The sequence below is a fragment of the Rhopilema esculentum genome, chromosome 10, assembly GCF_057945365.1.
Source record: "Rhopilema esculentum isolate cy_ngs chromosome 10, ASM5794536v1, whole genome shotgun sequence".
Taxonomy (NCBI): domain Eukaryota; kingdom Metazoa; phylum Cnidaria; class Scyphozoa; order Rhizostomeae; family Rhizostomatidae; genus Rhopilema; species Rhopilema esculentum.
The window spans coordinates 8,594,531-8,622,266 of record NC_142824.1 but is presented as its reverse complement, the minus strand read 5'-3'; the positions used below and the strand labels follow the sequence as shown (position 1 = coordinate 8,622,266).

General features: G+C 35.9%; 2 protein-coding genes across 2 annotated transcripts; one reads left to right on the top strand and one right to left on the bottom strand.

Moving 5' to 3' along the window:
- The first annotated feature begins 730 nt into the window (after positions 1 to 730).
- Positions 731 to 26,435, top strand: LOC135691154 (phosphatidylinositol-3,5-bisphosphate 3-phosphatase MTMR2). Its single transcript, XM_065208935.2, has 27 exons — positions 731 to 925; positions 4,331 to 4,504; positions 5,218 to 5,375; positions 5,641 to 5,834; positions 6,265 to 6,410; positions 6,945 to 7,019; positions 7,210 to 7,318; positions 7,817 to 7,867; positions 8,659 to 8,752; positions 9,174 to 9,257; positions 10,078 to 10,179; positions 10,557 to 10,621; positions 11,334 to 11,439; positions 11,648 to 11,804; positions 13,346 to 13,405; positions 13,654 to 13,776; positions 14,389 to 14,439; positions 15,444 to 15,497; positions 15,923 to 16,035; positions 16,138 to 16,207; positions 17,307 to 17,372; positions 18,183 to 18,286; positions 18,933 to 19,120; positions 19,721 to 19,810; positions 20,289 to 20,363; positions 21,151 to 21,230; positions 21,431 to 26,435. Exons 1-27 carry the CDS (start codon positions 842 to 844, stop codon positions 21,608 to 21,610), a joined length of 2,853 nt encoding a protein of 950 aa, XP_065065007.2. The 5' UTR covers positions 731 to 841; the 3' UTR covers positions 21,611 to 26,435.
- On the bottom strand, positions 22,112 to 25,082 carry LOC135691199 (sodium/hydrogen exchanger 6-like). The gene has a single exon (XM_065208992.2). It carries the CDS (start codon positions 25,080 to 25,082, stop codon positions 23,361 to 23,363), a length of 1,722 nt encoding a protein of 573 aa, XP_065065064.1. The 3' UTR covers positions 22,112 to 23,360.
- Positions 26,436 to 27,736: the final 1,301 nt, after the last annotated feature.

Sequence of the window (27,736 nt, the reverse complement as noted above, 5' to 3'; positions counted from 1 at the left end):
TGGTATGCCCTTTATTTCTAATGACAACGAAATTTGAGCTTAACAAAAGTTTATCTATGACAATAGCAAAAATAAAATGTTTGGGCAACAATAAATAAAACAACTGGAGGTAACACGATTTAACGAATAGATAGTTTATATCTTTTTAGCTTAGAATGTTTTTTCAGTAGTGAATGGTTTTTATTGCAGTTCATTTAACGTTAACGATAAAACCTCTGTCTGAGGTAATAGTTTTCATCTGATGTTCTATCTTAATGTAGAAACTATTGCACACACATTTACCGTAAAATCTTCAAGTTCTCGAAAGTAAGAATTTGATATCCTCTTATTTCAAAAATTTGAATCTGGGTGAAAACAATTTTGTCAGTTTTTTCTGGTGGTCTTAAACCAACCATCTATTTATCGGACAAGGGCAAGAACCGAAATACAATAAAACGATAAGCAGCTTAATTAAAGAAGCAGTCGAGAAACATTTAAAATAGTAAAAAATGCAATTTGAAATAATTTTAATGAGCTTGTGTGCTCGGCAATAATTGTTTAGTTCTTTAATAAATTTCAATAAGATTTCGTGACATAATATTACGTGATTTTGTCAAACATTTTCTGGTATGTTACCCTGGGTACCAGACTCACTATATATGAAATATTATTTTATATAGCGAGTCTGGTACCCAGGGTAGTGGTATGTCTGTCCTGTCCCGCAACGCCCCACTTGACGCTCTGGAACCCAGGGTATGACTGTCCTGCTGACAGGGACGAAATATAAACACACCCTTTCAGTTCCCTGTGCTAACCAAAATCAAACCTTCACTTTCGGAATGGCGGTCAGTTCCACTCAATAATGGATCAACGCTCGAAGTCAGAAGCTGTGTCACCAATAAAACTACTTAGACTATTTGAGGAAGCTCCCGAACAAGCTGAACGGGTAAGATTCTATTACAAGTTTCCCTGTAATAAAGGGTAGAAATAGATCATCAATTTCGTCATGTGTAAATTGGGGCCTATAATATGCTTGTTTTGGGACGGCATTTCATAATGTTTATCTGTCCCCAGATTTTTAGTACTATTATTTGAATTGAAGCATGTGATTTCAAGGTACCAAAAGCTGGCATTGACACAGAGGTGAAGTGCTGTCGAAAGAACAAGGAGGTCTCTCACCTAAAATGTTGCTAAAACTCTACATCCATGCTTTTTTTTAAGAGGAGCGCAGCCCCCCCCCCCCCAGCCCCAATTGTGGCATCATGGGAAAAAAGGGTTGTGGGTGAGCACGTCCCTAAATTCTCAGCAGGATTAATTTTGTACTTCTTCTAAATTCAGTATGAGCTTTGTTGGGGGGAGGGGTATGTTCTTCCGGGGCTATTGCAGTTTCGCACCTCTCAGCATGTGGTTCCATACATAAGGATAGGGTTTGGGTAAGGATCAGTGTCCAAGAGGTGCGAAACTGCATTAGCGCCGTTCTTCCTGGTGTGAGCTAGTGCCAGTTGTCTCCTATAGAGTACCGAAGTGTGACGTCATCAAAAAAATTTTTAAAGTTCTTTATTTTTGGCCAGAAAACCTGAAAGAACCTGCACAAAAAACTCCTCAATATGCAAAATTGGTTAGATATGTTTAAAATTTGGCGCGATATGGTCAATGAAAGATTTAAAGTTTGGTAATGGATTACAATTATTCTTGCCTGATCCATAAAGTTATGAACCAAGACAAAATTATGGAGGCTCTATGGGGACTGGGCCTGTGCTTATGTGGCCATATCTCAACACATTCAACTGATTTACACATTTAGAGGTATTGCAATGCTCTTTTGGGCTATATTTCCAAAGTTGAAAAATTGTAAAAATATATTTTTGTGATGTCATCACCTCAGTACTCCATTGGACAAGTTGAAGATCATCTTGGTAATTGGGTGTTTCCATACAGTAAAAAGAGGTTGTGCTACTGGGTGCACTACACCTTGGCAGGGACAGATGTAGTGCAGATACTTTTACTCGCAATTTTATTTTACATATATCCATAAGAGAGAAAAAGATATTTACAGCCAGAACTGTTGATAAAGTAAAAGAAGGAATTTTGTTGCTCCAAGGCATAAAATGTGTTCATTCCTAAATAGAGTATATTATAGGAAATAACAGCCAAGCCACCATAACAACTACTCTAAAATATTTTAAAATATGTGCTTTGAAGAAATTCTAGCTCAAATTCACCTCAAAATTTAAAGTTGGATATAATCAAAAAAATACATCACACTTCAAACATGAATTATTCCTAAACTTCAATGCCCTGTAGTTTAATACATAGTTGAGATAATTTTTGGGTTTAACTTTTTTTATATTGTTTAGATATGATAGAATCATGTAAATGCCATCTATACTCTTGGTTTATAGGTTAAATTTTTTCAAAATCTGTCCCTAAAACGTAAGTAGTGATGCTAAGAATTCAGTGAAGTATATTTCATCAAAAATATTGGTGTCATCATTTTCATGTTTGGCAATTTCTGCGTAGATCTATTATGATAACCATAAATTTTTATGAAAAAATTTCACACGCCTGCATGTTTTCAGGCAGTGGTTAGCACGCCTGCTATATTTTTCCCATGAAAGCCTGGCTCACTTATATTCTTTTTTGTATCGTCTATGTTATACATGCTTAGGTTGCAAAAGATGACTAGAAACATGTTAATTTTTGAGACATTTATTCCTCACAATTTGTGCGAGTGCAGGATAGCGAGTAATCGCATCTATCAAACAAAAAAGCCTGCAATAATCAACATGTATTATGATATATAGGAAGTCACCAAAAGCGAATAAGGAATTGGTGCATTCTTTTGAATGACTACGAGGTACTTCAAGACTGATCATATGAGGTAATAAACAAATGACAAAAATAACTGATAACACTAATGTTCACATACATTGCTAGAGCCAGTGACAACACCTGCCTCTAAGGTGCCGAGGGAGGGGGGGGGGGAGGGATATCACAATGTTTGGTCATGCCCTCTTTACTGTCAGAAAGCACACCATATAAACAGGGAACACCCATTTTTACAAAAGGCAATGCTAAAGACTAATTTTTTAATTATCTACATTTTATAATGACAGCACAAAGCATACTTTGCCAAAATATTACCCCTACCCTAGCATTTTCTCAACAGTTAGTTCTCTTAAATTCTTGGGGGATGTGTCCCAATGTGGCATTGCTAAACCATCTGCCAATGTATTGATAGATCCAGCATTTAAGAGCTAAATGCCTAGGTATCCAAACAACCTCCCTTCAAAGAACAATGCTAGCAAAAGTTTTCTTTGTTCTTCTTCTTATGTCTATTTCCACTATTTCCATATTCAATAATTACTGATTCTGAAACAGTCCAATAAAATGACAAGGATTGCAGCTGTTTCTTGTCAGATGTGTACCAAAAAGCTGTTTAGATCTGAAGTCGGGAATGGTGTAATGATATTATATAATTCCAAAGGTTCAATATATGTATGAGTATGTCTTTGAGAAAAGCAAGCATTTCACAACATACTTAAAGCTTTCTTGTCTAACACTCCTCAGAGTATAAAAGGTCAGAATAAGGGTCCAAAGGAACGCAATGGAAAATATATAACCAGTTGTGGATGGAAATAGGCCAATCAGAAAAGCACAGCACATTTTGATCCGCAACTGGGTGGGGAGTGTCAGGTGAAAAAGCTTTATGTATGTTGTGAAATGTTTGCTTTTTTTCAAAGTCATTTTGAATTTCTTTACAGCCAGAAAATTGTTCAGATATGTATTAGACGATGCTTTCCTAAAGGGATTTTTTAGATCTTATATTTGTTTCACTGCTGGTACTCAAGCACTAAGGCCAACCAGTATCTGTTCCTGCTTACTGTCACTATCTTGCAAAATTAAATCATGTCTCATTTCATAACAATGGAAGTCTTCCTCTTTTCAAAAGTTCTCTTATTTTCTAAATTCTCTTATTTACTTTTAGAAACTGTGGTTCTGCCTTTTTATATATTTGAAAATTCTGCAACCCCTTCAATCCAGACATCTCTACTAAAATATTTAGACAATCTTCCACTTGCCTAGTGTCAATCTTTGAAATTGCTGAATTCTTTTAAACTAAAATGGTAAAAAATCCTCAAAAATTAGTTTTAGTTCAAATCAATTCAAGTTCTGAAAACGAACAGGAGAAACTGGTAAAAAATATGGAATTCATATGCTGACCAGTCCAAGGAACACAAACATCAATTTGAAAGTGTTATTTTATATCATTAGTCTTTGAGACATTAATATCAATGTTTTGATTTTTATGGTGTTATATAAAGCACTTGTTGATTTTTGCTATTTACAGGCTAGAGGCCTAAAACACCCAAGAAGACAGTTTGCACCCCTAGTTTTACTGCCAGGTGAGACATTAATTCTGCAACAGGAGAATGTAACTTGTGTTGGCACTCTGACTAATCTTGCAACTGGAGTGTTGTATCTCAGCTGTTACCGTCTTGTATTCAAAGGAACATTTTTCCAGGTATTTATAATTTGATTTTATAAGCATTCTTCTTTAGGAAATTTCCTCTTTGTTTTGATGGTAATTTTTTTGAGCATTTGTTACAGTTGCCAGCTATATCAAATCTCTTGCTAGAACATTTTTTAGGACTGAATTTCCCACTATGCATATTTAAGTCATCTGAGATAGTTTGGTGATATGATTGAGTAGTATTTTATTTTAGCTGTTGTCTTCGAAATATAGATATGTTTTCTTTGTTTTAAGCTTTCAGACTTGGTAGGAATGATATAGTATAAAATTAAATAAGTACACCAAATAGTTTAAGCATGATGCTCAAACAAAAAAATGCATTATAAACAATAATATGACCTAATGTAGAAATATATCAATAGTGATGCTAGCTACTGTTACTCTGGACATTTGATTAAACCACAACCTTTTGACCAAAATTCCTGCCTTTGCATTATTTCGGCGTTGCACCCTTCCACTATTTTTCATAAATAGATAGAAAAATACCCTCTACCCATACTCAACTCATTTTACCAATTTCAGAAAAGTTAGGTGGACCATGTTTTGACATAAGTAGGGAGGCTGTTGTATTCAAAACCCCTTGGCTTTATAACTGTGTAATAATTTAATATATTTTCATGTAATAAAATAAAATTTGTTCTTTTCTTTAATCTATTTTTTTATATCTAGTTGCTTTAATTAAAATTAATTGCATCACTTTTAAGGATTCTAGTATTGAAGTCTCTGGAAGTAAGGTTGACCAAGAGGAGATTGCAAGGCGAGGATATAAATATCAGAAGAAACGCTATGAATTACCTAAAGTGAATCAGCATATCAAGAAAATTCATTCAAAGATTGGACAATCTGTCAGAAAAGGGGGAAAGTTAGTAATTGGCCATTATCCTTTCACATTAATTCATGTTTTGTTTCCTTTGAAAACCTCAAAACTTCTATAGACAACAAAATTAACCATAATTTGTTATTATCAATATTTTTTGTGCCTCACTGTTTATACTTTGCACAGGAATATGCGAGCTGCCTTTTGCCATGCTGATAGGGAAGACAATTTTTAACAACCTTTTCTAATTCAGCCTTCAGGTTCAAGCACCAGTTTTCATATGTATGATTCTGGTGCTCTTTTTCTTTAGATTAATTCAAGCCTCCATAAAGAAAAAAAGGGGGAATTTCCTGTTCAATCAATATGCTTTGGAGAATGATGACATTGGCGATGACATCGAGTCCCAGGCAGCCGTCAGTCTTCTTGGAATGAGGATTGGCACCCATTTGGCCATTCAGGAATTCGGTATAAATGACTCAGACACAAACGGTGGTGCTGTAGCAGGTTTGGAAGTCTTTATGACTTAAAGCTATAATTTAAAACAAGCGTGTCATTCTTGTATTGTCATTACTAACAATATAGCGATTTTCTATCTTAGCATTTAAAAATGTTTTTGTTGTTGACGAGGCAATAATGTAGCCAGCAAACCAATTGCTTTCAAATAGAGACATTAAAATCTTTTATGCCATCTTGAGAGGGGGTAGCATAACCTTGAACCTTCATCAAAGCACCTTCACTGAATTAGAAGGCTACCTTTGACAGATACCGTATTTTGATATGGTTCAGCCCAGTTGATAGTTTGAATCTTATAACTATTGGTAATGCAGTGTTTTTTCCTTATCTCAGCACTTTGTGTTACCAGACTTCGTGCCAGTATTCTTGACAATCTAGTATAAACATTGTTTTAATTACCTTTGAATTTTTTTCCTTTCAGACAGCCTTGAAAATGTTTTGATATCGTTACCCATTGTTAGTATCCATGACGTCAAGAAGTTCCCCAAACAATACCTGGAAAAGGAGAAGCTGAGGATGCTGCGAGATGGCATAGAAGTCACGTGCAACAACTTAACATCCGTCAAGGTGAGCCTATTCAGAGGCTACCTTAGACCAAAACTAGAAAATAGGAACAAATTCTTAAGCACGACAGCATGTTGATGAATGTATGTATATAATTATATAATTATTTTGAGAGTTGAATAAAATCAAACTACAGTTTTCATCTCTGAAAGCCTGTTTCGTGATAAGATCGCTTTTTAGAAGATGTTCTGCTGAAGAGCAAGCCTGTAGTTTGATTTTCTCCAACTTTCAAAACAAATCATGCTCTACGTGCAAACGTATTGAGCACTTTACCACGCAAGAATCAACAGACGTACTTCTTAATAATATCGGTTTGAAAGTTTTATTGTTTGTAGTTCTGCTTTTGCTATCTTCTCAGATAGAATTTGATCTTCTTTAAGATGAATGTGATATGTGATGAATCCTAAAGATACAATCACTTTTCATTCATAATTTATACTGAGTCGTATATGCGATGCATTTTCGAATTTTTTCATGTTTTTTGAAAAGCTTTTGCCACTGTCTATGTATTTGTTGAGAGCTTTTGCCTTATCGTAGCTTTGCATCGGTGGATCTGATAATTATGACGCTGAAGAATTGTTACAAGTTTTAGAGAAGCATTGCTGTCCACAGGTGATTTCTGTTACATTCACCCATTTGATTTACTCTGTTAACATTTTGTGATTTTTAACTGTGACTTTTAACTAACTCACGTACGATAACGTGCTTTTGCATGTCACCATCTTCATACTTTAAAGTCTCCCACTCTTTGTCCTTTGTACTCAATAAGTGATTATCGTCATTTTGAATGATCTCATTTCAGGGCAGAGCTGCAGCATTCGCATATTCGTATTCGGCAAATCTTAAACTGCCATCATCTTGCCGCTCGATTTTGACTAACAAGTCTCCTCAAAATTTTTACAAATTTGACGGTGAGTTTTAATTTGAGGGTAATTATCGCATTTCCGTTGTTGGCTACTTTGGTTTTTGTTAAACGTTTAAAACTCTCTTGCGTTTTGGTGCTCAGTTATTGCTTTTCTCATGTGATGTAAATTTGATTTGCAACTACGATTAAAGACATTTTCATCGTTTCCCCTGTCTTCGAATTGAATGCTTTCGTCATTGTTATTCCATTGCTTTCTTTTTCACAATTTTTCCTATCAATTCCTGTTCTTGCCAATATAAATTTTGATATACTGTCCTATAAGAAAAGAATGCCATGCTATTAATTACACCCCTTTCAAAAATAGCTGTACCATACTTCTAAAACGATATCACAGGAAGCAAAATATTGTTAAAACTGCCATAGTTTGTCTAAAAGTTGCTGTCACATATTACAATGGGATAGTATTATCTAGGACAAAACTTCCCTGCAAGTCTATTTTGCAAAAGGTTGTTGATAGTAGTGAGATGTTCCATATATCTCGTAGATGAAGTACAGAGACTCAAGTTAGACACTGGGAACAATGTAGTAACAGTTGGTAAGATCATAAATCTATTTTGTCATTACCATATAACACAGACATAATTATGAAGAGGCTTAATTAAAAGCGGCTTCTATCCAATCAAGTCTGCGATGTAGTTTACTTCTCAATGCTTTTGAGAGGTTCTGTTCCTCTTGGCCACTGAACCCACCAATGTATTGAAACTTTGAAAGCGATACGTACATGACAGCAAGAGTGTAGCATGGTTTGCAAAAGTTGTTTTGAATTAGGCAACACTTATATTTTAATTATGAGCAGTGAGGGCACTTGACAGATCAGTTGCCTCTTGTCAACATAATCATTGGTCCAACAATGTTTGAAGGAAAATATTGACTTCCTGCTTTAAGGCTAGTTTTGGAGTTATTCGTGTTGTTTATTTTTGCTACGAATCAGTCTCTTGAAAAGACAAGCCAAAAACCATTTGTGCGTTTTCCTCATATCCAAACTGAAGCTATCGTGAGAAATAAACGTAAAAATCTCACGTTATGTGGTGCTTATGTCGACGAACCGTAGTTTCCCTGCGTCTCTTCACGAAACTGTTCTTAACATTGCACTTTAACCTTCACTGTTATTGAATATGACTCACATAAACTGGTTGGATTTCTCAGAAATAGCAAAATCTTTTCAACAATAGCAACACCTATAGCTAGAAACTACCGCACGAACTTTATGCAATAAAAGTATTGTTTTTTAGATGCATAGATTAACAACATATAATTTTAATTAACAAAAGTTGAAATATAATATATTATTGATGTAACGTAAATTCCATAGCATTTTCTTTCAAGACCAAAGTTTTTGCCCTCGATATCCCAGAAGAGTGGTTGTTCCTTTGTGTGTCAGAGAAAGAGATGCATTGAGAGAAATAGCTGATTACCATTGGTAATTATCTTCTTGTCATCATGTAAATTGGCCTGCGTAAAGTTTTATTACTTATATATATTTTTTCAAATCAGCATATGAAAACGTATAGAGGTAGAATCTGTGTGATAAAGGTTGTTTCTGCACAGTCAATGATTCTATATAGATCCTTTTATTTAGACAATTAAATGGAATTTTATTAGCTTTATTTTTACATTTTAACATTTCCTTATTTCTATTCATCCCGGCTTTCTCAGTTAACAGCAATTATCAAGAAACTCATATAAAATCATCATTGCCTAGATTATTCTCCAACAAAGACTCTTTACTTAAACGCATAAAGATTTTAGGTACCAGTCTCCATGCTGTTGTGATTCGCAGACTTAATTTACCCTTGCTAATTAGAAGTGACACTCATCTGCGTATTCATTCTTTTGAGCAGCAACAACTGTTTTCCGATTGTAACATGGCGCTGTCCCAGGTCTAGTGGTTTTTTGCTTCGAAGTGCTATCCCTAGAACAGCGAGGTTAGTTGCCGATTACGATTCTACAAAGTACCAGCCTTCATTTTTTCTCATCGGAAACTCTAGGCACTCTATTAGCAAACTTAACCACGTAAGTATTAGAGTATTGTTTCCCTGCCCAATAATAATACTGCAAGGGCCCTACTAAATATGCCCTTATATCATATCCAACCATGCAATTCAGACAATGTAATATCTCCAGGCCCCTGAAAAAAACATTATATCATGTACATGTTATATAGTCAAAAACATACAGTATGTCCTCGAACAAGCCCCCTCCTTCGAATAAGCCCCCTCCTTCGAATAAGCCCCTTCCTTCGAATAAACACCCCCACCCTAAAGTAATTTTTGTGGTATCAGCCCCCACCCTCGAAAAATGCCCCATGGGCTGAGATATTGCCTCAACAACAATGGGTGTATCTGTATTTTTAAGCACATTGACCAGCCTCAACAGAAAAAGAAAATTTACCTTGGTAATATTTTTGGCTGCTGGTCCCCATTCCAAAATACTTTTTGCGAATTAAGTCCCGGGGACTTACGGTATTCGGTCAACAGCTGCTGATAATCCAAAGTGGCATGAACCCGAAACGTGTTATCTCAACGAATTTTTGTTTCATTATTTTGAGGGAAGAAACGGAGAGACATCTTTGATCCCAGTTGTAATATCTGCTTTGCTGTGTACCCGAAGCGCAAAGGATTGATTATTTGCACATGGTACTACACAAAATCATTCATCCAATCTTATATTGTGTATCTTTGCACGCACTGATTCCTTGCATAGGATTTGAGTCCAGATGAAGAGATTTGAATTCTTTACTTACAGGGGTCTGTCAGATCAACGTTGCCAAGCAGATGAAAAGTATATTGGTGCATTGGCACATTTTGCTAAAAATCGAGATACAAATGTCTGGGTGTTCACTGAACGGTGAGTTGTCTTGGTTTTCTCTCTGGGGTGAACATCAAAGAATGGCATATCGATCCAGTTGACTGTCGAATCGGAAAGCCGATGTTACCTGGTCTCAGGCCTTGCAAATGTTCTCTCCCATTAAACATGCTAAGCCTAATTGTTAAAAGTATTTTTGCACTGTGGCAAAGTAGAGTAAACGATTAAAGGATGTTTGGTATCATTCAAGGACAAAACAACCTTATGGCAAAAACTACTCTTACGACAACTGAATTCTATCTCTCCGATCCATGCCATTTTTCAATCATTTCCCATTATTTGCCAAATAGTTTTGTTCATTATTTCATTATGTTCTTCCAATTATGCCTGTGGTGCCTCAACCCTTCCTCTTTATGCAGGGGCAGAGTTATTGGACCATCGGCAAATAACAACCAAAGTAGTTTATCAATGGCTGAAGGGGAAGGTAAATTTAATTGCACTCGAAGCATTTCTTTTCTTTGTATGAGCTTTCAACAGTAGATTTCTTAGTGATTTTTTCTATTCCTATACAGGTCTGTCTATAAGTATTCATATAGCTCTTGGAAAGCTGTATAAATTATCATAATCATGTTTAAGCAATAAAACATGACATGGAAAAAAAACTACAGTCGAATCCCGATATAACGAATCCCGGATATAACGAACTATTTTCTGGTTCCCTTCAGAGTTTGTTATATCACGATTCCACTTTATAACCGAAAAAGTTATTGAAAGCAAAGCTGTGAAAATTTGTCACTTAAGTATTCATAGCAAACAAAGTGAAGTCATAACTTCTATCAAAATCTGTGTTTGATAGGTGAAGTATGTCGGTTTTCAAGTAATTTTAATGATAAAGGAATATATTTGTGTATCTTGTATTTACACCTCACAAAATATCTATATAAAATATGTGTAAGTCTTTGCACCGTTATCTTTTTTGTGAATTTTCAAGATTCATTTGAGCGCATTTCCTATTCGTTTGGATTTTGGGAGCGAACTTATGTTCACAGCTTTCATCCCAACGTTCGCAAATCACATTCGAACGCTCGTCCTACCAATTTTATTTTTTAAAATTTTTTTCGTTTTCGGAAGCTCATCCAAATTGATCATACTATCTATGGCCAAAAGAAATAATCCTTGCGTTATTTTTTTCCTAGCTTATTACTATCCACATTGTTCATTCGTTTTCGATGATAACTTGCCAGATGTACAAACCGTCCAACAAAACGGTATTCGTTTGATGCACGCCCTTTCCAACAAAACGTATGTATTTTCATCGTTTAGAAGAAGATACATTTATACCAAAGTTTTCGGACATTTCTCTATGATTTTTTTTGCATAGGCTTCAATTATGTGTGACTAGAAAGACATACATTTGTGTTGCTTGGAAAATCAATTTTTCTCTCTTTTAGCTCAATCAGGAATTGTATCCTCTTGTTTTAGTGCTCTCTATAAATTATATCTTTTTTAGGGATGAAAGCAAATATCTGTCTCAGTTAGAAGAGTCTGGTTGGTTGGAGAATATCCGAAGGTTACTCGAGATTTCTACCGCAATCGCTTCTGAGATTGAAAATGAAGGCTCTGCTGTTGTCGTTGCCTATGACGATGGAGTCGACAGGACATCTCAGGTACTAATCGTGATTTGTGATGTTTCTTAAGCTTGGTTTCCACTATGGGTTAACGTGAGATAATTCTGAGCTAAATTGAAAATTAACTCATGGTCTAAATTCAAGTTAACTTGAGATAGTGTGAAATAGCGTGAGATAACGCGAGCTATCTCAAAATTAACCCATGCACCGATTCGGTTTCCACTTGAGATAGAATTAAGTATGGAAATTTCAGAAATCACCTTTTATTTGAGTCTTGCAGCTATGGCGGGCGTCTTACAAGAACAACTTATTTTACTTCTGCTTTTGAGAATACTTAGAAGGAAAATATTTTTTGCTAGAAGTGCCGTTCGCGATCTGCGCCAAGGTTTTCGGTACGGAGAGTCTACCAAAAAAAGATACGCGTTTGGTGAATACGACCACTTGCAACAGGATCTTAGAAATGAGAAAATGTTTCTCTTATTTCACAATTAATTTTTTTTAGTAAAGAAAACTGTTTTCAACATCTAAAGTAATACTCAGTGCAAGTGCGTTGCGTAAGAACCTCAGTGCAAATTATAGCACATTCCCCTCCCACGCATCGGCTTCTTTTGATAAGATGTTATCTCAAGTTAACTCATGAGCTTGAAATCAAAAAATTTTGTTTCCAAGCTCATGAGATAACGTGAGTTAACACGAGTTAATTTTCATGAGATAATTTTTAATGACCGTTTCCACTATGAGATCATTTTTAAACCATGTCAGATCACAAAATTATCTCAAATTAACTCACGTTAACTCATAGTGGAAACCAAGCTTTATTAGAGTATGTCATGTAAATATTTTTATAAAGGGCAAGACATTATGTCTAATCGCTTTCTAGTTGTCATTTTTGCTGTTGTCGTGTTATTCTTCGTAGTGTTTTTCCTCTTTGCCTTTGTTATGTTATTTATGGTGATGGATGTCTTTTTCTCTTTTATCTTCTCCAATCTCATTTTTCTGTACTGTTTTACTTGTTTTCTACTATGTTTTGCATATTCTTCGTTTTGTTCTTTCTTGTCCTGTTATCTAATGCGGCTTTTTTTCTTTATTGAGATCTTCGTTGTTTTCCATGGTTTCCATGTAATTTATCATCGTCTTTGTAGTCAGTTTCTCTGTCATCTTCTTCACCGTCATCGTTTTTGCAGCGATGCTGCCTCCTCGTCATCATGTTCGCCACCTCCTTTGTTATCTCTATTTTGCTTTTGTTATCTCTATCTTCTTTGTGGTCCTCCTCTTTCTTATCTCTTTTTTCACGTCATCTTATTTGTTATGTTCCTCGTTGTAATGTTATTATCGTCGTTAAGGTTTTATTTTGGTAGGCATGTCGCAAATTCAGAAGGGTTGCTTTGTTAATCAATGGCAACTTCTCTACACTTGAATGTTTTCGGCGTTTTGTCTTTATATAAGTAGTTAATCAATTTTGAATTCCAACTGCCATGTTTGGTACTGTTAGTTTTCGTTAGTTCATTAGCAACGGAACTCTGCCTAAGTTTGTAACATCTTGCTTTTAAATGCAGTTAGATTCCCTTTTACCATTACAGATTGTCAGCCTCGTCCAATTACTGCTCGATCCTTTTTATCGCACACTAGATGGTTTTCAGGTATGTTGTGTCTCGTGTGTTTTTGTCAACTTTAGGCTCACATCGAACAGCGCTTGCTGGCTCAAGTTAATCGGAATCGTTTTCGTTTGAAAATACTCACAGTCATGATGTTTGCTATTTCATCATTGCTACCACGTACACGTACCATACCGTGTGATATATTTTGAAAAACTAATTATTGTTTTAATAGAGATATTGAGTACTGTTGGCCGGATAGTAAGCAAAAACTATTTTATTTTTTCATCCAGGTACTAATTCAGAAAGAATGGTTATCAGTGAAGCATCCTTTCATGGCAAGAAACCTGTCAACGGGATTTGTTGATGACAACCTCAGCCCAATATTTTTGCAATTCCTTGACTGTGTCTGGCAAGTACGTAAGAAATCAAAATGTGTTACGTTTCTCTCCGCCATTCGACCTGGTGACAGTCGTCACGTAACGTCACAAATAGAACTTCATCCACCTTTGTCGAATTCGAACTCTTGTGGTTCGAACTTTTACTGGTTTGAATAAAATTTTCATGTCTCTTGAGAATCTCCTAACAAATCCTTCTGACTCCAGTCTTAATTATTCGAACTTTTTATTATCCGTGGTGGGTTGGTCCTAAGATTCCTTCTGTGCCCGGAGATCATAGGTCAAACGCCGCCTTATTTTCTTTGTTTTTTGTGGAAAGTTTCCAAAGCTTGAGGAAATTGTTCGGAGGAAAATAGGACTTGACAGAAACTGCACCTTTCAAAAAATGTTTTGAAATTTCCTCTGAAAAAGGCAAACCGCGTTGCCTTTGAATAACAGACAACTGGCGTCTTGCATCATCCGAGTAAAAGACAAATTTGAGCAAGGAATCCAAGCTTACCCTAAAGTGCAAGTTATTCAAAAAGTCGAATGTACGAATGCTCTGATATACTGAGATACGTTTTTTACTGCCTGTTAATGTTGCCTGTTTAGAGATATTTTAAGTGCAAGACTTTGCCATTTTTGTTTCAGCTTTGCCATCAGTTTCCAGTAGTTTTCCAGTTCAATGAGAACCTTCTCCAGGTATAAGCTCTTTATGTTTTCATTTTCAAGTACGGATATCTAGCTTTGTGTGCTAACCTTAGAGAAAACGTTAACAGACCTCTTCCTTTAGAATACCCTAAATCTTTAAATTTGTCCTGCGGGGAGGCTTCAACGAGCCAATATGAAAAGAGCCATAGAAAGCGAGGGTGTTGCTAATTTTATCTGAACGAAACCATACCAATAGCACTAGGGGTTATAGTAAAACTGTACTAAAAAAGTTGCGAGTTTGTTAACGACGTTTCGAGCATAGTCCAGTTATATTCTCTTACATTGCACAGCACAAAAGATAGTATACCAATAGCACTTTTTCGAGGCTTTTACATTTTTTCAACTTCACTCCTTTTGCCAGTTTACTTATAACCCTGTTTAAAACCAGTATAAAGTTTGTGTTAGTTATTTCTCGTTAAATATGTGATTTGTCACGGGCTTAGGTCATACGTTTTTTTCTATACTGTGTCTCGTTTCTATAAAGCTGCATTTGGGGGGGGGGGGTTATTAAAATGTTTGAAATTGCTTGTTTGAGTGGGTCCGCATTCGAGAAGGGGGACTCCGTCGAGTACAGAGGCCTATCCGAGTACAGGGGCTTATTATCTTTTTTATCTATGTAAAGTCTCATCTAATTTCAGTCATGATAATAATCAGTACATTTATTTCCGGCTAGACTTGCCCCTTTTTCTTCTTTGAAAATAGTTTTCGCCAGGACGGGTTAAGCCACAACATTAATTATATATTCCGTTTTCTAAGATCATTTTCGCTCCTTTCCTTCTGTACATATTTTGAGGTCAGCATTGCCTTCCTTTTTCTATTTATTCTTGTCAGAAGCTTCATTGAGATTCTACTCAAAAGAACTCTTGGATTAATTTGATTGTTATTGGCTCCTTAGTGCCTTATAACTATTTATATTATATAATCATTTTCTTAAAGTTATAGTGTCGAAATAAGATAAAAGTTTCTGATGAAGAAAAAATTACTTTTTGCTTCAGACACTGGCAACACACTCTTACTCTGGACGATTTGGCACTTTTCTCGACTTCGAGGCAAGCTAAATTTTCATTTCCTTTTTTCCCTTTGAAGTTGTTCAATATTCATCTTAATCAGGTATTACAGGCATTTTATGCGAAATAGTGTTAACAATTTTTAGATAAGTACTTTTTTATAAGAAATGCTTTCCTTTGCCGCTTTTATTCTTGTATAGTAATGATTATATTCTCAAACATTCATTCGAAAGAAGTGACTTTTGAGCCAGAAAGAAGTGAGTTACGCGAAATTATCTTTGTATTCACATTATCAGATAATCCTAATACTAATAATTCCGATATCCACGTGCCGATAGTTCTGTGAAGCACGCAGAACTACACGGCACGTGGAGTTCGAATCATCTCGCTAGTTCAAGGAACAGGGCCTTTCAGTTCCCTGTCTTGATGTTTTCAGACCAGTATATTGTTATCTGATTATTTTTCAGAAAAGTAAGTTGTCGCAGATCGAGCCGGTATCATTTTGGACATGGCTGAATGTTGTCATCATGGCAAGGGATGACTTCGTTAACCCTATCTACGAAGAAGAAGAAAATTCTGGGTAAGTGCTTTGGTAACATAGCGTAGTATCTAGCTTTATTGTTTACTTTGTGCTTGATTGAGGTCCCTTCTTGTGATATTGAAAGCCATTTTTTGTTTTTAGGCCCATTTATCCGGTTGCTGCAGCTCCATGGTTAGAACTTTGGAGTTGGTATACTCGCTACAGAACTGAGGTATTGCTTCCGCCTACTTGTTTTGCTCTACAGCATTTTCCCTTAAAGGGCCTCTCCAGCCAAAAAAAATTTTTTTTATTGACTAAAAAGTTAGTATCTGGTGCGTGTATTATGGCAAAGTTGTTGTTTTTGCAAAGTTTCGATTAGTTTAGAAGTTATAAGGCTTTAAAGTTGCACCTTTCCGAGAAGAAAACGACAAAAGCCGAATCAGTTTTGTGACATTCTGACGTCACAGTGTGCGGCTCTCGTTCGTCATGAATTTCGTATATCTTCCACCGAATCGCGAAGGAGTCATGGTCACGCGTTGATAACTGCATCTAAATCTAGAGCAGGAGCTTTTTAGGATCGAAAATTATTAAATGTTTACAATCATTCTAAGTTTGCGGGTCGGAATGTGTCCATGCTGTGTCACGACCTTGTTTTGATCACCTGTGTAGGCCCACAAAGCTACGGCTTCCTGTTCCAGCTCGTTCCTCGCGTATTATTAATCGAAATTGACACTTCAGTTGTTCTCCAAAAAAGATGAACAACTAAAGGCTTCAGAATTGATATCTGAAATGCTCAAACTAAAAGCCGGTGGAACAGAACTGGGAGTACTATCACTTGCAGTGTTCAATTTGCGAATCGCCGACATTCGATTCGGTTTGAGGCGAGACTAACGAAATCCACTGTGACGTCAAAATTGCGTCACAGTGTCACCAAACCGAAAAATTTTTGTCGGTTAATTCAATTCAATTATCGAAATGCAAGAGCTTATATCTCACAAACTGTAAAAAATATCGAAAAACGAATAACGAATTCGTGATCAGCAGGTTAAACTCCTTTAGATTAGCCAATAAAATGCAATTGCAAATTTTGGCTGGAGAGGCCCTTTAAGTCAATATTAATCTAAGCGGCTGATTACCATTTAAGATTCTGTGGATATATATTCATCAATTTCCTTTAATTAAAAGAGAAACTACAATTAAGACCCCTCGTAAGTTTCCTAATGGTGACAGTTGGAAAGGTCTTATGCTTTCATATATGTGAACTATTAGTATCACCGGGCTGTATTAAAAACGTTTAAGCAGTGTTTATTTCTTATGACCTTTCTTTGCAGGAAAGCCTTGCTCTTGCTGAAAATGTTGCTTATATGCAAATGGAAAAGCGACAAAAAGAATTCAAGGTAAGCCTCGCTGGGAAATTGTTTAAATATTTACGTTTTATGAGAATTGCGCTGAACAGTTTGTCTTTCGTCTTTTTGTAGTTCGTGTTTTTGGTAATTTCAAAATTTAATGACAGGTAGTCAAATTTCTTATTTATTCTTAAACTGTGGACTACAATGATCTGACTTTCAAAACGCTGGTCATCTGCTGTTTCCGTTAATTTGACAAAGTTCCTCTTACTGTTTCCGTTAGTTTAAGAAAGTTTCTGCTGTCTGCATAAAACAGCCATTAAAATAGCCAAGTAATAATACCAATACCAGTGCCTAACAGTCATTTGACTAGTCCGTTACGGTGGACAAAGTCATACGGAGGCTGTGTCCAGATCTCTTTTGAGACATCTTGGAACACAAATCTTAGGCTGTACCATCTCAATTGCTAAAAAGGATTTTCCAACAATGCTCTTAAAGCTTAGAATGGAATCCCTGGGAATGTTATGGAGCTCCTTAGACCTTCCAATTCACCGAAACGATCCCATTAGGCCATTTTATGTATTTTCTTTGGTATTTGTTACTTTCTTTGTTATAACTGAAGTGTTTTTCAGGAAAATAATTTGAATGGGATTTCTTGTGATTTTGTATGTTTAAGAAGTGTTTCCCTTAGGCTGATTTTTTAGTAATCGGTTGGTTTGATAACAGAAGATAAATAGAATTGGCGTCCTTCAAGTGTCTATTAGACGTCCGTTGGTGTCCGTTAGCCGTCCGTTGGTGTCCGTCCGTAGGTGTTCAAGGTATCTGTTACCAGGCATACAGTTTTTTGCATATTTGCTTTAGGAGCGGCTCGCAGAGCACCACTTACTGTTGTCGGAATATTCAAAGCTTGATGAAGCAACTGCGGATCAGTATGCATTTCACACACGGTCCATTGGAAGCATATTGTGAGTACCATTGCATTTTTAGTTTTCTTAGTAACATCTCTTCACTTTATCAATTTATTAGGGAGAAGTTAGATTTTGCCGGAGTTTGTTTTTAAGGCAGGGACACTTCACGTCAATTTTACTATCTTATATTATTTCAAGTTTTACCATGGCAAAAAATATGCAAAGAATCACAGAAGATTTTTCAGGGAAAAGAGACCTGTTGTGATCCTGATAAACTTTCGGGTCACAAATGCAACAAGTGCAAACATGGGCTTGCCCCAATGTTTTCATTTAGCTTCGTTGGCAGTGATTGACGCTTTAAAAGTAAATAAGGCTAGTTAAAGCTGCTCAAGAAGAGACAGGGGGTTATTGCAGGTCACGGTTGATGAGCTGATATTAGAAAGATGATTCCTTTGAAGGGCATCCATCATTTTAGTAAGTATTATTCTAGTTATGGTACACCAATTAATCTATATGCTATAGTGTGTTTCGTGAAAAGATTCATATAGATTCGCCTTCACTTTTTTATCTTAGTATAAGAGGGTTGCCTTCAACAAGGATGATTTTAATGGTGTACACTTATATAATACAAGGTTTATATTCATATCCTATATCAATCTTTTCCATAACGCATATTTAAAGTGTCATTTTATTTCCTTCCCAGACATAAAAGAACTGAATCATGTGCAACTAATTATTCGTATCATCTGGAGAATACTGAAGAAACAAAACCGAGAAACATTTTATCCTCTTTTTTCGCAAAGAAAGCAAAATCGTATGAGAACCTCAATTCATTGGGAAGCAAAGATAAGATTGGGAAAAGTACTTTTTACGATGGAAATGATTTCCAAGGTTTGTATGTTGCTATCGATCCTTGTTAAAATTATATTTGTCTCTACGATGTGAGATTCAACTGTCTTTGGAAATAGCATGGAAAAGCGAAAACATTTCATACTAAAATACTTTTCTTCCGACACACCTCAGAGTATAAAAGTTGGGTAGTGTCCAAATAAGCAGAACATTTATATCCAGATTTGGATCAAAAGTAACGTGAAAGAAAGAAAAGCATGTTTGATTGGTTCTTTCAATCAGCGATTTATTGGGCTTATTTGGTCAATTGTCTTTCTTACACTGCACTAAGAAGGTGCAATGTTTTGTTCTGAAAAGTGCTGAGCAAATTTATTGAGACTTAATCACTCAGAGAAAAGGCTTTTTGTCTGTCACCTTTAGAATTTAAAGCATCAACTTTCTTCAAACTGATTTTTTGGAAACAGATGCTACTTAATGCAAACAGCTTTAGTTAATCGTAGGGACTTAGCTTTTTTCATAGTCAGTGATTTTTTTAAGTATTGTCATGCTTTCCAGATCTTGAGTGTCTCGATGAATCATTTTACATTTATTATCATTTTCTTAGCAGCTCTGTGGCAGCCTAAACCTGTATTTTAATTTTAGAAGAAGACAAAATGAAAGTGCGAACGTTTCCTAGACAAGGGTTGATTGGGAGGAATCCAACGAATTTCAGGACAGCTTTAGAAAACAAAGGTAGGTGATTTTGATCATGGTAGTTGTGACAATTGACTGAACATGGTCTGATGCGAAAAAGGACGTATTCTAAGAGGTGCAACAGTACCAAGTAGATATCAAAAACAGAAAAAATCGACCTCGAAAAACGAAGATTACATCAGGGCTTCTTGTATTTTGTCTGATCTATTGGGGTCGTATCCTTTTTACAAAGACTCCTCATTCGTAGTAATTTGTATTTTTCTTCACGTATCCCATTGAAAGTGCATGATAATACCTTGGTTTATTTTACTTGAAGTTCGATTCAGAGTTTTTTATGAAATATTTTTTATTTGTAACCCTTTTCCTGAAATTGCCAATTGCAAGCGGAAATGATATTTTTGTTTGCTGAAATTATTGGTATATCAAATTTTGTTTAAAAATCATATCAGAATGTTTGTTAAAAAAAGAGCCAATTTTTTATAGCAGATGCTTTGAGATATTTTTTATTACCTTAAAGGCATTGATTACGTCAAAGTTATAGAAGTCAAAGTCACAGAACACACTTGTAGTGGATACCTTCGTAAGCAAGGATGTAAGTCTGTTTGACAAAGAATTTTCTCGTTCTTTCATTTAAAGAAATCTGAATTATAGTTTGGTAAAAAGTCAGTTGTTGTATTTGTAACTCTATATTTGTTTCAACTTTGCAGCAGAATGTAATTTTCGGACACTGAGAAGCTTATGCTTATCGAGCAGTGCCACAGTCCTTCCTCTTGATGCGACCAAACCTCGAAATTCCTAGAATTACAGAAATTACAGAATTACATGCCTAGAATTACAGAAATTTAACGACTCTTCTCACTCTATGTAAAAGTTTGGTCATGTCAGAGTCTCGAACCGCGGACCTTTGAAGCTGTAGTCTGCGACCCTAACCACGGAGCAATCCTCGCATCTGTTGTGTTAAACGGTCGAGTAAAAAACTTATCTTCTGCGCCTTCTAGTTCTTTACCCTTCTTCGTCTCTCTTTCACCTATGAGATGGACACTTTTATTTCATTTATCTTATCAATTTTCTTTTTTGGCCTTTTTGTTCATATTGTTGTTTTTAGCCACGCCTTCTTTCGTAGACGTATTGTGAAATTGGCTCTCTGGGCGTTCAAAATAAAATTGGCCTGGTTGAAATAGTATTATATAACAAAAACTCTTGATGATGTTGAAAATATATTGCTATGTTGCTTAGTTCGCTTTCAAGTATGATGCATAAAGCATTGGGTACATGTGTTTCCAAGCTTGATCCTCTTGGTATTAAGTTGACTCGATATGGTCAAAATGAAAAAATTGCAAAGTTCCTTATATTTTATTTGTGCAATGTCTATTTTACAGTGATAAGAAAATCGTGGCACCAGAGATGGTTTGTTTTGGATGTAAGAAAAGGCTGTGTAGCTTATTTTGAAGATCACGTAGTGAGTATACAGTTTTAATCCTATTTATTTTTTTGGATAGCAAGCAAAAGACCACTTCTGCCTGTTTGCGAAGTTACTTCTTAATAAAACGACTTGTGAATAACAAGTTATTTGTTCCCTTTTCTATTTTATGGAAATCTTCTTTGTCTCTGACGATCTTCATGTTTTGAATCTTAATCGATGATCTTCTGGCATTTTAGTCTGATCAGCCAAAGGGAGTATTCAAGTGTATGCTTATTACTCAAGTTTATCCCAACACCAATCAAGAAAAACATCAAAACTTGTTCTATATAGACACTACAGAAAGACGATATCCAGTTGAGGCGCCTAACAGTCATGCCATGAACGTATGGCTTGCTTGTTTCCAGTCTCTTTTGTGACGTAACTGAATTTTTCAAACTTGGAAGACATCCTACGCTGAAAATCAGCAGGGACATTTAGATTTAAAATAAATTTAAATAAATCAATGACTTCACGTTGTTTGCACTAGAGCTAATGGGGAAAATGTTTTTATTGCATTGGGTCGTATATTGTCACCTTTTGGTATTGATAGAAATGCTATTCGGGAAACGCTTAAAGGTTTGTTAAAGGGGTGTTTCCACAGAACTTTGTACGAGTAAGCAGTTGTTTGTGGATCTTTGGGTAAGATAGGATAGATATTCGGTATCTTGTTGAATGGGCCAACTAGATTTAAGGGCTTGCATTTAGGTAGATCAACAGGTTTTAAATATCAGAAATCCTAACTGATAGCAGAATAATCGGGTTCATTTGGAACTGCTTTAGTTAATTAGAGAGGGATTTAGACCGGTCTAATAAAAGCTGAGAGTGTCCTCTGTGCGAGGTAGTTTTAGTTATTTTGAGGCTGGTACATATATCAGAGATTTATCTCACAACCAAGTATTTTGATCATAATAAAAGAAGACAATTTCAGGAACAGCACATCGCAAAAGCATATAGTTATGAAATGGCCTTTAATATATGGACACTGGCAGTTTAATATATCTGGGAATATTCCATAAGAAATTTTCGAATTACAGAAATATTTTTTTGAAAGCCAGTTTACAATTGAAACTTGCTAAACTGGTTCTTTATATTTCAAATGTAAATATTAATGCATGTAAACATATTTTTATAATTTCATTATCAACGAAATGAGAATTTCGGGATACTTTTATTTCAAAGAAATTCTCTATGTAATATAAAGAAATATACGAATTTTTACCTAGATTATTAATTTGTATTTTAACAGCAATATAGATTAGTCACCTGAAAATGACTTTTATCTTTTTTGGTTGTCCCGCTTTTCCTGTGTGACGTAACCCCATTTCAATTGTCACTTATGACATCACAGAGGCGACTCCTTCATTTATAGAACGCCTTGCTAATATAGAACTAATGTCATGAGCCAAGCCAAAACTTGAGTTGAAAAGAAGTGGCTTGTGTTGAATAAATTTCATTATCTCCATCAATATACTTGTCTCTGTTTGTATTCTTTGTTTTAAGCATTCTGTCGAAGACGCAAAGGAGATGCATTTTTCGTTCCGTACGCAAGGCAGACACTGCAGACAAGAATGCGTATTTTGCCTATTCTACTTTTTCTGCAGACAAACTGCAAACAATGACTGTGTGCACATGAATCGTCGTTGCAAAAACACAACTTTTCAGAGTCAATACAAGTACAGATTAAGAATTTTATACAATTTGTATTACCGCTCTGGGAGCCATATGTGCTTTATTAGAATTGAAAGCGGACATTTTTAAAGAACAACGTCTAGGAATTGGTTTTAAAGATAAATCTTGGTCATTAAAAGGGCGAGTGGTTCCCCGTTCAGGGGACGTGTTTTACCAAGATTGACTGAGTTCCTTGCATTTAGCGTTGTGTCATGCATCTAGTCTTCGATGTTTTTTCCGCTCATCAAATTTATTTTTAGTCTGGTACAACCGACTCCATAAGGTGTTTGGTTTTCCCAACCGATCCAATAAGAAAACTCAAGGCTTCGGCGTCAGGTTGACCGTTGTCACTGTCATATTTCATCTCATTCACTTCAGTTAACCGAAGCTTTTTTGAAAAAGATGCCAAGTTCAAAATATGCTTCTGTTACGTGGCTTTGCTAGCGGAAGACAAATTGTCTACTCATTGTGTATATCAGTGAAAATTGGTTTCAGGTATTTGGTATCAAAGGCAGAAAATGTCCTCACTAGCCAAGACTTTTCGAACTTCTTCTTCTCCGCCCTGTCTTCATCTGTGTTACTTGGGTCATTGATGTCAATCAAACTTAGTCTTTTTGCCTTGAACTCTTCCTCGGTTTCATCAATTCCAGTCTCTATTCCAAGGCATTTCGTCATTGGCAGAGTCAGCCCACCGAAGAAAATCACCGATATTACGACAATAGACAATGTGGCTGTGAGCATCATTTGCCGTGGCATCGATACGGTGTTACGAATGGCAAGCGAAAATGCGATGGCACCACGAAGACCAGCAAACATCATTGTATGTTGATGACTGCAGGCGATTTTTCGCGTCCTGCCACAATTCAGCAGCAAAGATAACGGGTAAATGTTCAGAAAACGGCCAATATGAATTGCTATAAAGGCAGTACCAATAAAACCAAAGTTCCACTGATGGTAGTTGAAAAGGAAAACGGATAGCCCTATGTAAGAAAATATGAAATTTTCTGCTAGGAAGTTTAAAAGTTCAAATGTTTGTAGCGTTCTTATTGATGACTCTGGGGAAAGATTTTTATGGGTATAGTGTCGCTGTGTTATTCCGCAGAACAGCACCGCAACGATACCTGACCAGCTTGCCACTTCAGCTGCCAGAAACGTTGTATATGACATCAGAAAAAAGAGGGCTGTTTCCAAAATAGGGAACATGCCAATCTTTGTGAGCTTTGTTAGAAGAGCGGTGATGCAGGCAAATGCACAGCCTATGAGCAAGGATCCGGCGAAGATAGCAACGAATTCGCCTAAAGCTGTGAAGAACGAAAACACATCAAATTTACGAACTTCTGACGGGTTGTAGGCGAGATACGTCTCAATTGCACGATAAAGAACGATAGCCACGGCATCATTCAGTACGCTTTCGCCAAAAACTAAAGCATACAAATCCACGTCCACATGCAAATCATGAAAAATAGCCAACACTGTTACCGGGTCTGTTGCTGAAATCATTGCACCGAAAAGCAGACATTCGGGAAAATCAAATGTTTCGACAACTCCTGTCAGCTTGTTGAATCCGAAAATCATTCCTCCAACGACAAGGCAGGAGATGGTCGTGCCAAAAAAAGCGTACGTGCATATGGCTCCGAGATTCCTGAAAAAGTAACGACGCTGCAGTAGATAACCTTCGAAGAATATAATTGGCGGAAGAAGAACGTAGAAGAATATCTCAGGATTGAAGGAAGATTTATCTTCAAGCTCGTTTCCCTCAGCTCCTTTTCTCGCATGTTGAACGATACCCGAAAGTATATAAGAGTATTGGGTCCCGTTGACTTTCATCCAAACATTACGCGGCGCCGAAGTCAGGTTGTCACAGTTATGTATAGAGACGGCCTTTTCGACGCTATCTTTATCTTCAGAGTATCGAATAATAGCACCGACTATAATCCCAAAAATCATCGCAACTCCGGTTTCGTGGAAACAGCTAAATCGCCGAATCTTAAACAACCAGATCATCAATACAGTCGCTATTAATAATGATATTAGAATAAGCATGCTTAAACTGTCAGTCCGATGGCTGCTAGAAATCTCATCTTCCTTCTGACCTTCCAGATTAACATCATCCATTAAATCGAAAGCCATGGTTAGGCCGAGAAAAGTAAAAAAGATCGAGATATAAATTTTCGCCGCCATTTTTTCTCGTGTTTCGTGGTCGATGTTTGCGGGTGGTGCGAGTGCGATGTCACTCTGCCATTAATCATTTGCTCATTGCGCCTTTCAGCAGGTTGTGACATGCACATTCGCTCAACCAAGGAATCACTGCTTCCAAACAATATTTTCATATTTTCGTGGCGTTTTTTAAATAAAACCGACAAGGATCGAATCAGTGGTTTGTGGGGATAAAAGTGCGCGACATAAACAGAAACTCAGCATCGAACCTATAGAATAATACTTCAGTGAATGTAATCAAGGATCAAGCACTAAATTTATCGCAAACAGAACTTTAAACGCTGCTTCTAACGCCGAAAGTAGCGCTTGCTCTAAATGTAGGGAGGTAAAGGGTTTTTTATGGCTCTGGATTGACTTGTTCTCATACCATGACCCATGATTGAAAAGTACATTTTACCTCTTGAAAAGCTTGCAACTATAACAAATTTTTCACAGTGGGACGAGAAAAAACAATATTTTTAACGTGAACCATAAAATTCATTTTTTCCCTTGTCCTTAAAAATGTAGCACTTAAAGTTGGTGGATTCATCGACCTATCATAAATGATTAGTAAATATTCGAACATGAGATCAGAAAATTATGTTGATTTCTTATCGAATAATTTTTAAATAGTCAGACATATGAGTGCTAGAAGCTGCGAGCGCTATAAAGAAATTGGCGCCCGCTAGAATCCTTTCAATATAATATTGATTTCAATAGTTAAAAGTAGGCGCAATCATTTTTTTGCTATTTCTAGGATATAACTTTTTGTTGAGAATCAAATTTGTAACTATTCTCTCAAAGGTCAATAAAGCGACCAAATACGTGCATATTTAAACAGAGGAGCAATACCGACATCATACAGACAGTTCCAGGCTGGAACATGATATTCGCGCCAGAAATATTTGCTAGGAATATGCTCAAAGTTGTGAGTAAATGTTAAGAGGCACAGATAAAACCAATTGTTTTGGCGAACTATACATTGAATTTATGACAAAAATGCATTCTATAAGAACAGTTCAAATTATTTTAAATCCCTGTAGAATCAGCCTTTGCTTCTTCTACCCATATACCCCTGGCATAAGTCAAAGAATAGCCAGGTATTACAAGGAAAATAAGTTACAACCCTTTACTTAACTCTTCTGACTACAAAAAGGCTCTTGCATGGATTAAAGTCCATACTTAAATTAAAGTCAAGTCTTAATTCAAATGTTTTACTTACTAAAATTGTAGGTTTATACCTTTAATCTGATAAAAATAGAAAACAAAGGAAACTGACAGATTCACAACCAGTATTCAGTTTGATGCAGGATAAATGTAAATGGTAAGAAATAAAATTTTTTAAAATAATGCATGAATCCCACCACTAAAGGTAAAGGTATCATATACACAGTTAAAGACAGAAATACATCTTATTTGCAAGAGTTTGAGGCAGGTATACAGAATGGCCAAGATTTCAGTGTGGGCAAAAAGTTTGTATTTCCTCACAAAAGTCTGCAAATACATTTATGTAAATGATGCAATACATGTTTGTAATGTTATAAGGTCCATTATCAGGAAAGAATCCTGTTTGATACAGGAAAATATATTTTCAGTGTTCTTAGTTTGTAAGACATTTCTAGATTGTTTGCTCTTCTTCCAATATGTAAAATAGCATAAGTTAGGTTTAAATTGTGAAGTTTTTACATTTCTGAAAACTGGGTGGACACATGCTCATGCTACCCTCCTCTATGGCACCTGCACCCCCTGGTTAGGTTTTGCTCCTCCAGTTGAATACAGTTAATATAAATATTAAACATGTTATTCACTTTTCAGTGCTTTGTTTGGTTTGAGTTTCTTCCTTGCTAAATCTTTCCCTCCAATTGTGACATGTTTCTTCTTTAAATATATTTTTCATCTTCAATCCAAGTTTTACTGTTTCTTGCTTTCTAGGTCCTTTAAAATGAACTCTAATGGCTTATCTGGCTTGTTGTAAATGATTTTTGCGGTCAGTTTCTGAATGAAAAATAAGTTCATTTTCTTTTACTAAAACACTTAATGTTTTTAAAGATACTAAGCTCAGGATCTGTACTTACTAACTTTTCTATATTTTTTCACTGATTTGAAAACTAAACTGCTTTGAAGGTTTTCAACGGAAGTGACACTACAACAAAAGTAACATTAGATAACAAGAAATACTACACCTAGTCAGTCAAAAGGATAATCAATGTAATTCAGCATTTTGTACATCAAATAATAAGAAGAATTTCCTTAAAATGTACAAAGTTGTTATTCAATCTTATTAATTTTCAGTCAAAAGGAGCTTGTCTTTACATTTATCTATGTCAGTTGAACACGTAAAAGCTACCTTATTGTCAAAAAATCATTTTTTTCTCATCTTAAAAATAATCAGTTTCAAGCAGCTTTTTTACATTGGTTTATGTGGATCATTTTAGGGCTCAATTTAATAAAAACGGTACATTTATAAAAATGCGCTTTAGTATTGGTACAATGCCCGGGCCCACAAAACCGAGCAAATTTGCCGAGAAATGAAATAATTTAGCGACAAAACCGACAATTTAGCAAAACCTGAGGAGGCTTGACCACCCCCAAACACCCCCCGCAATTTCCGCCACTCTAGACTAACATCAGTTTTAAAA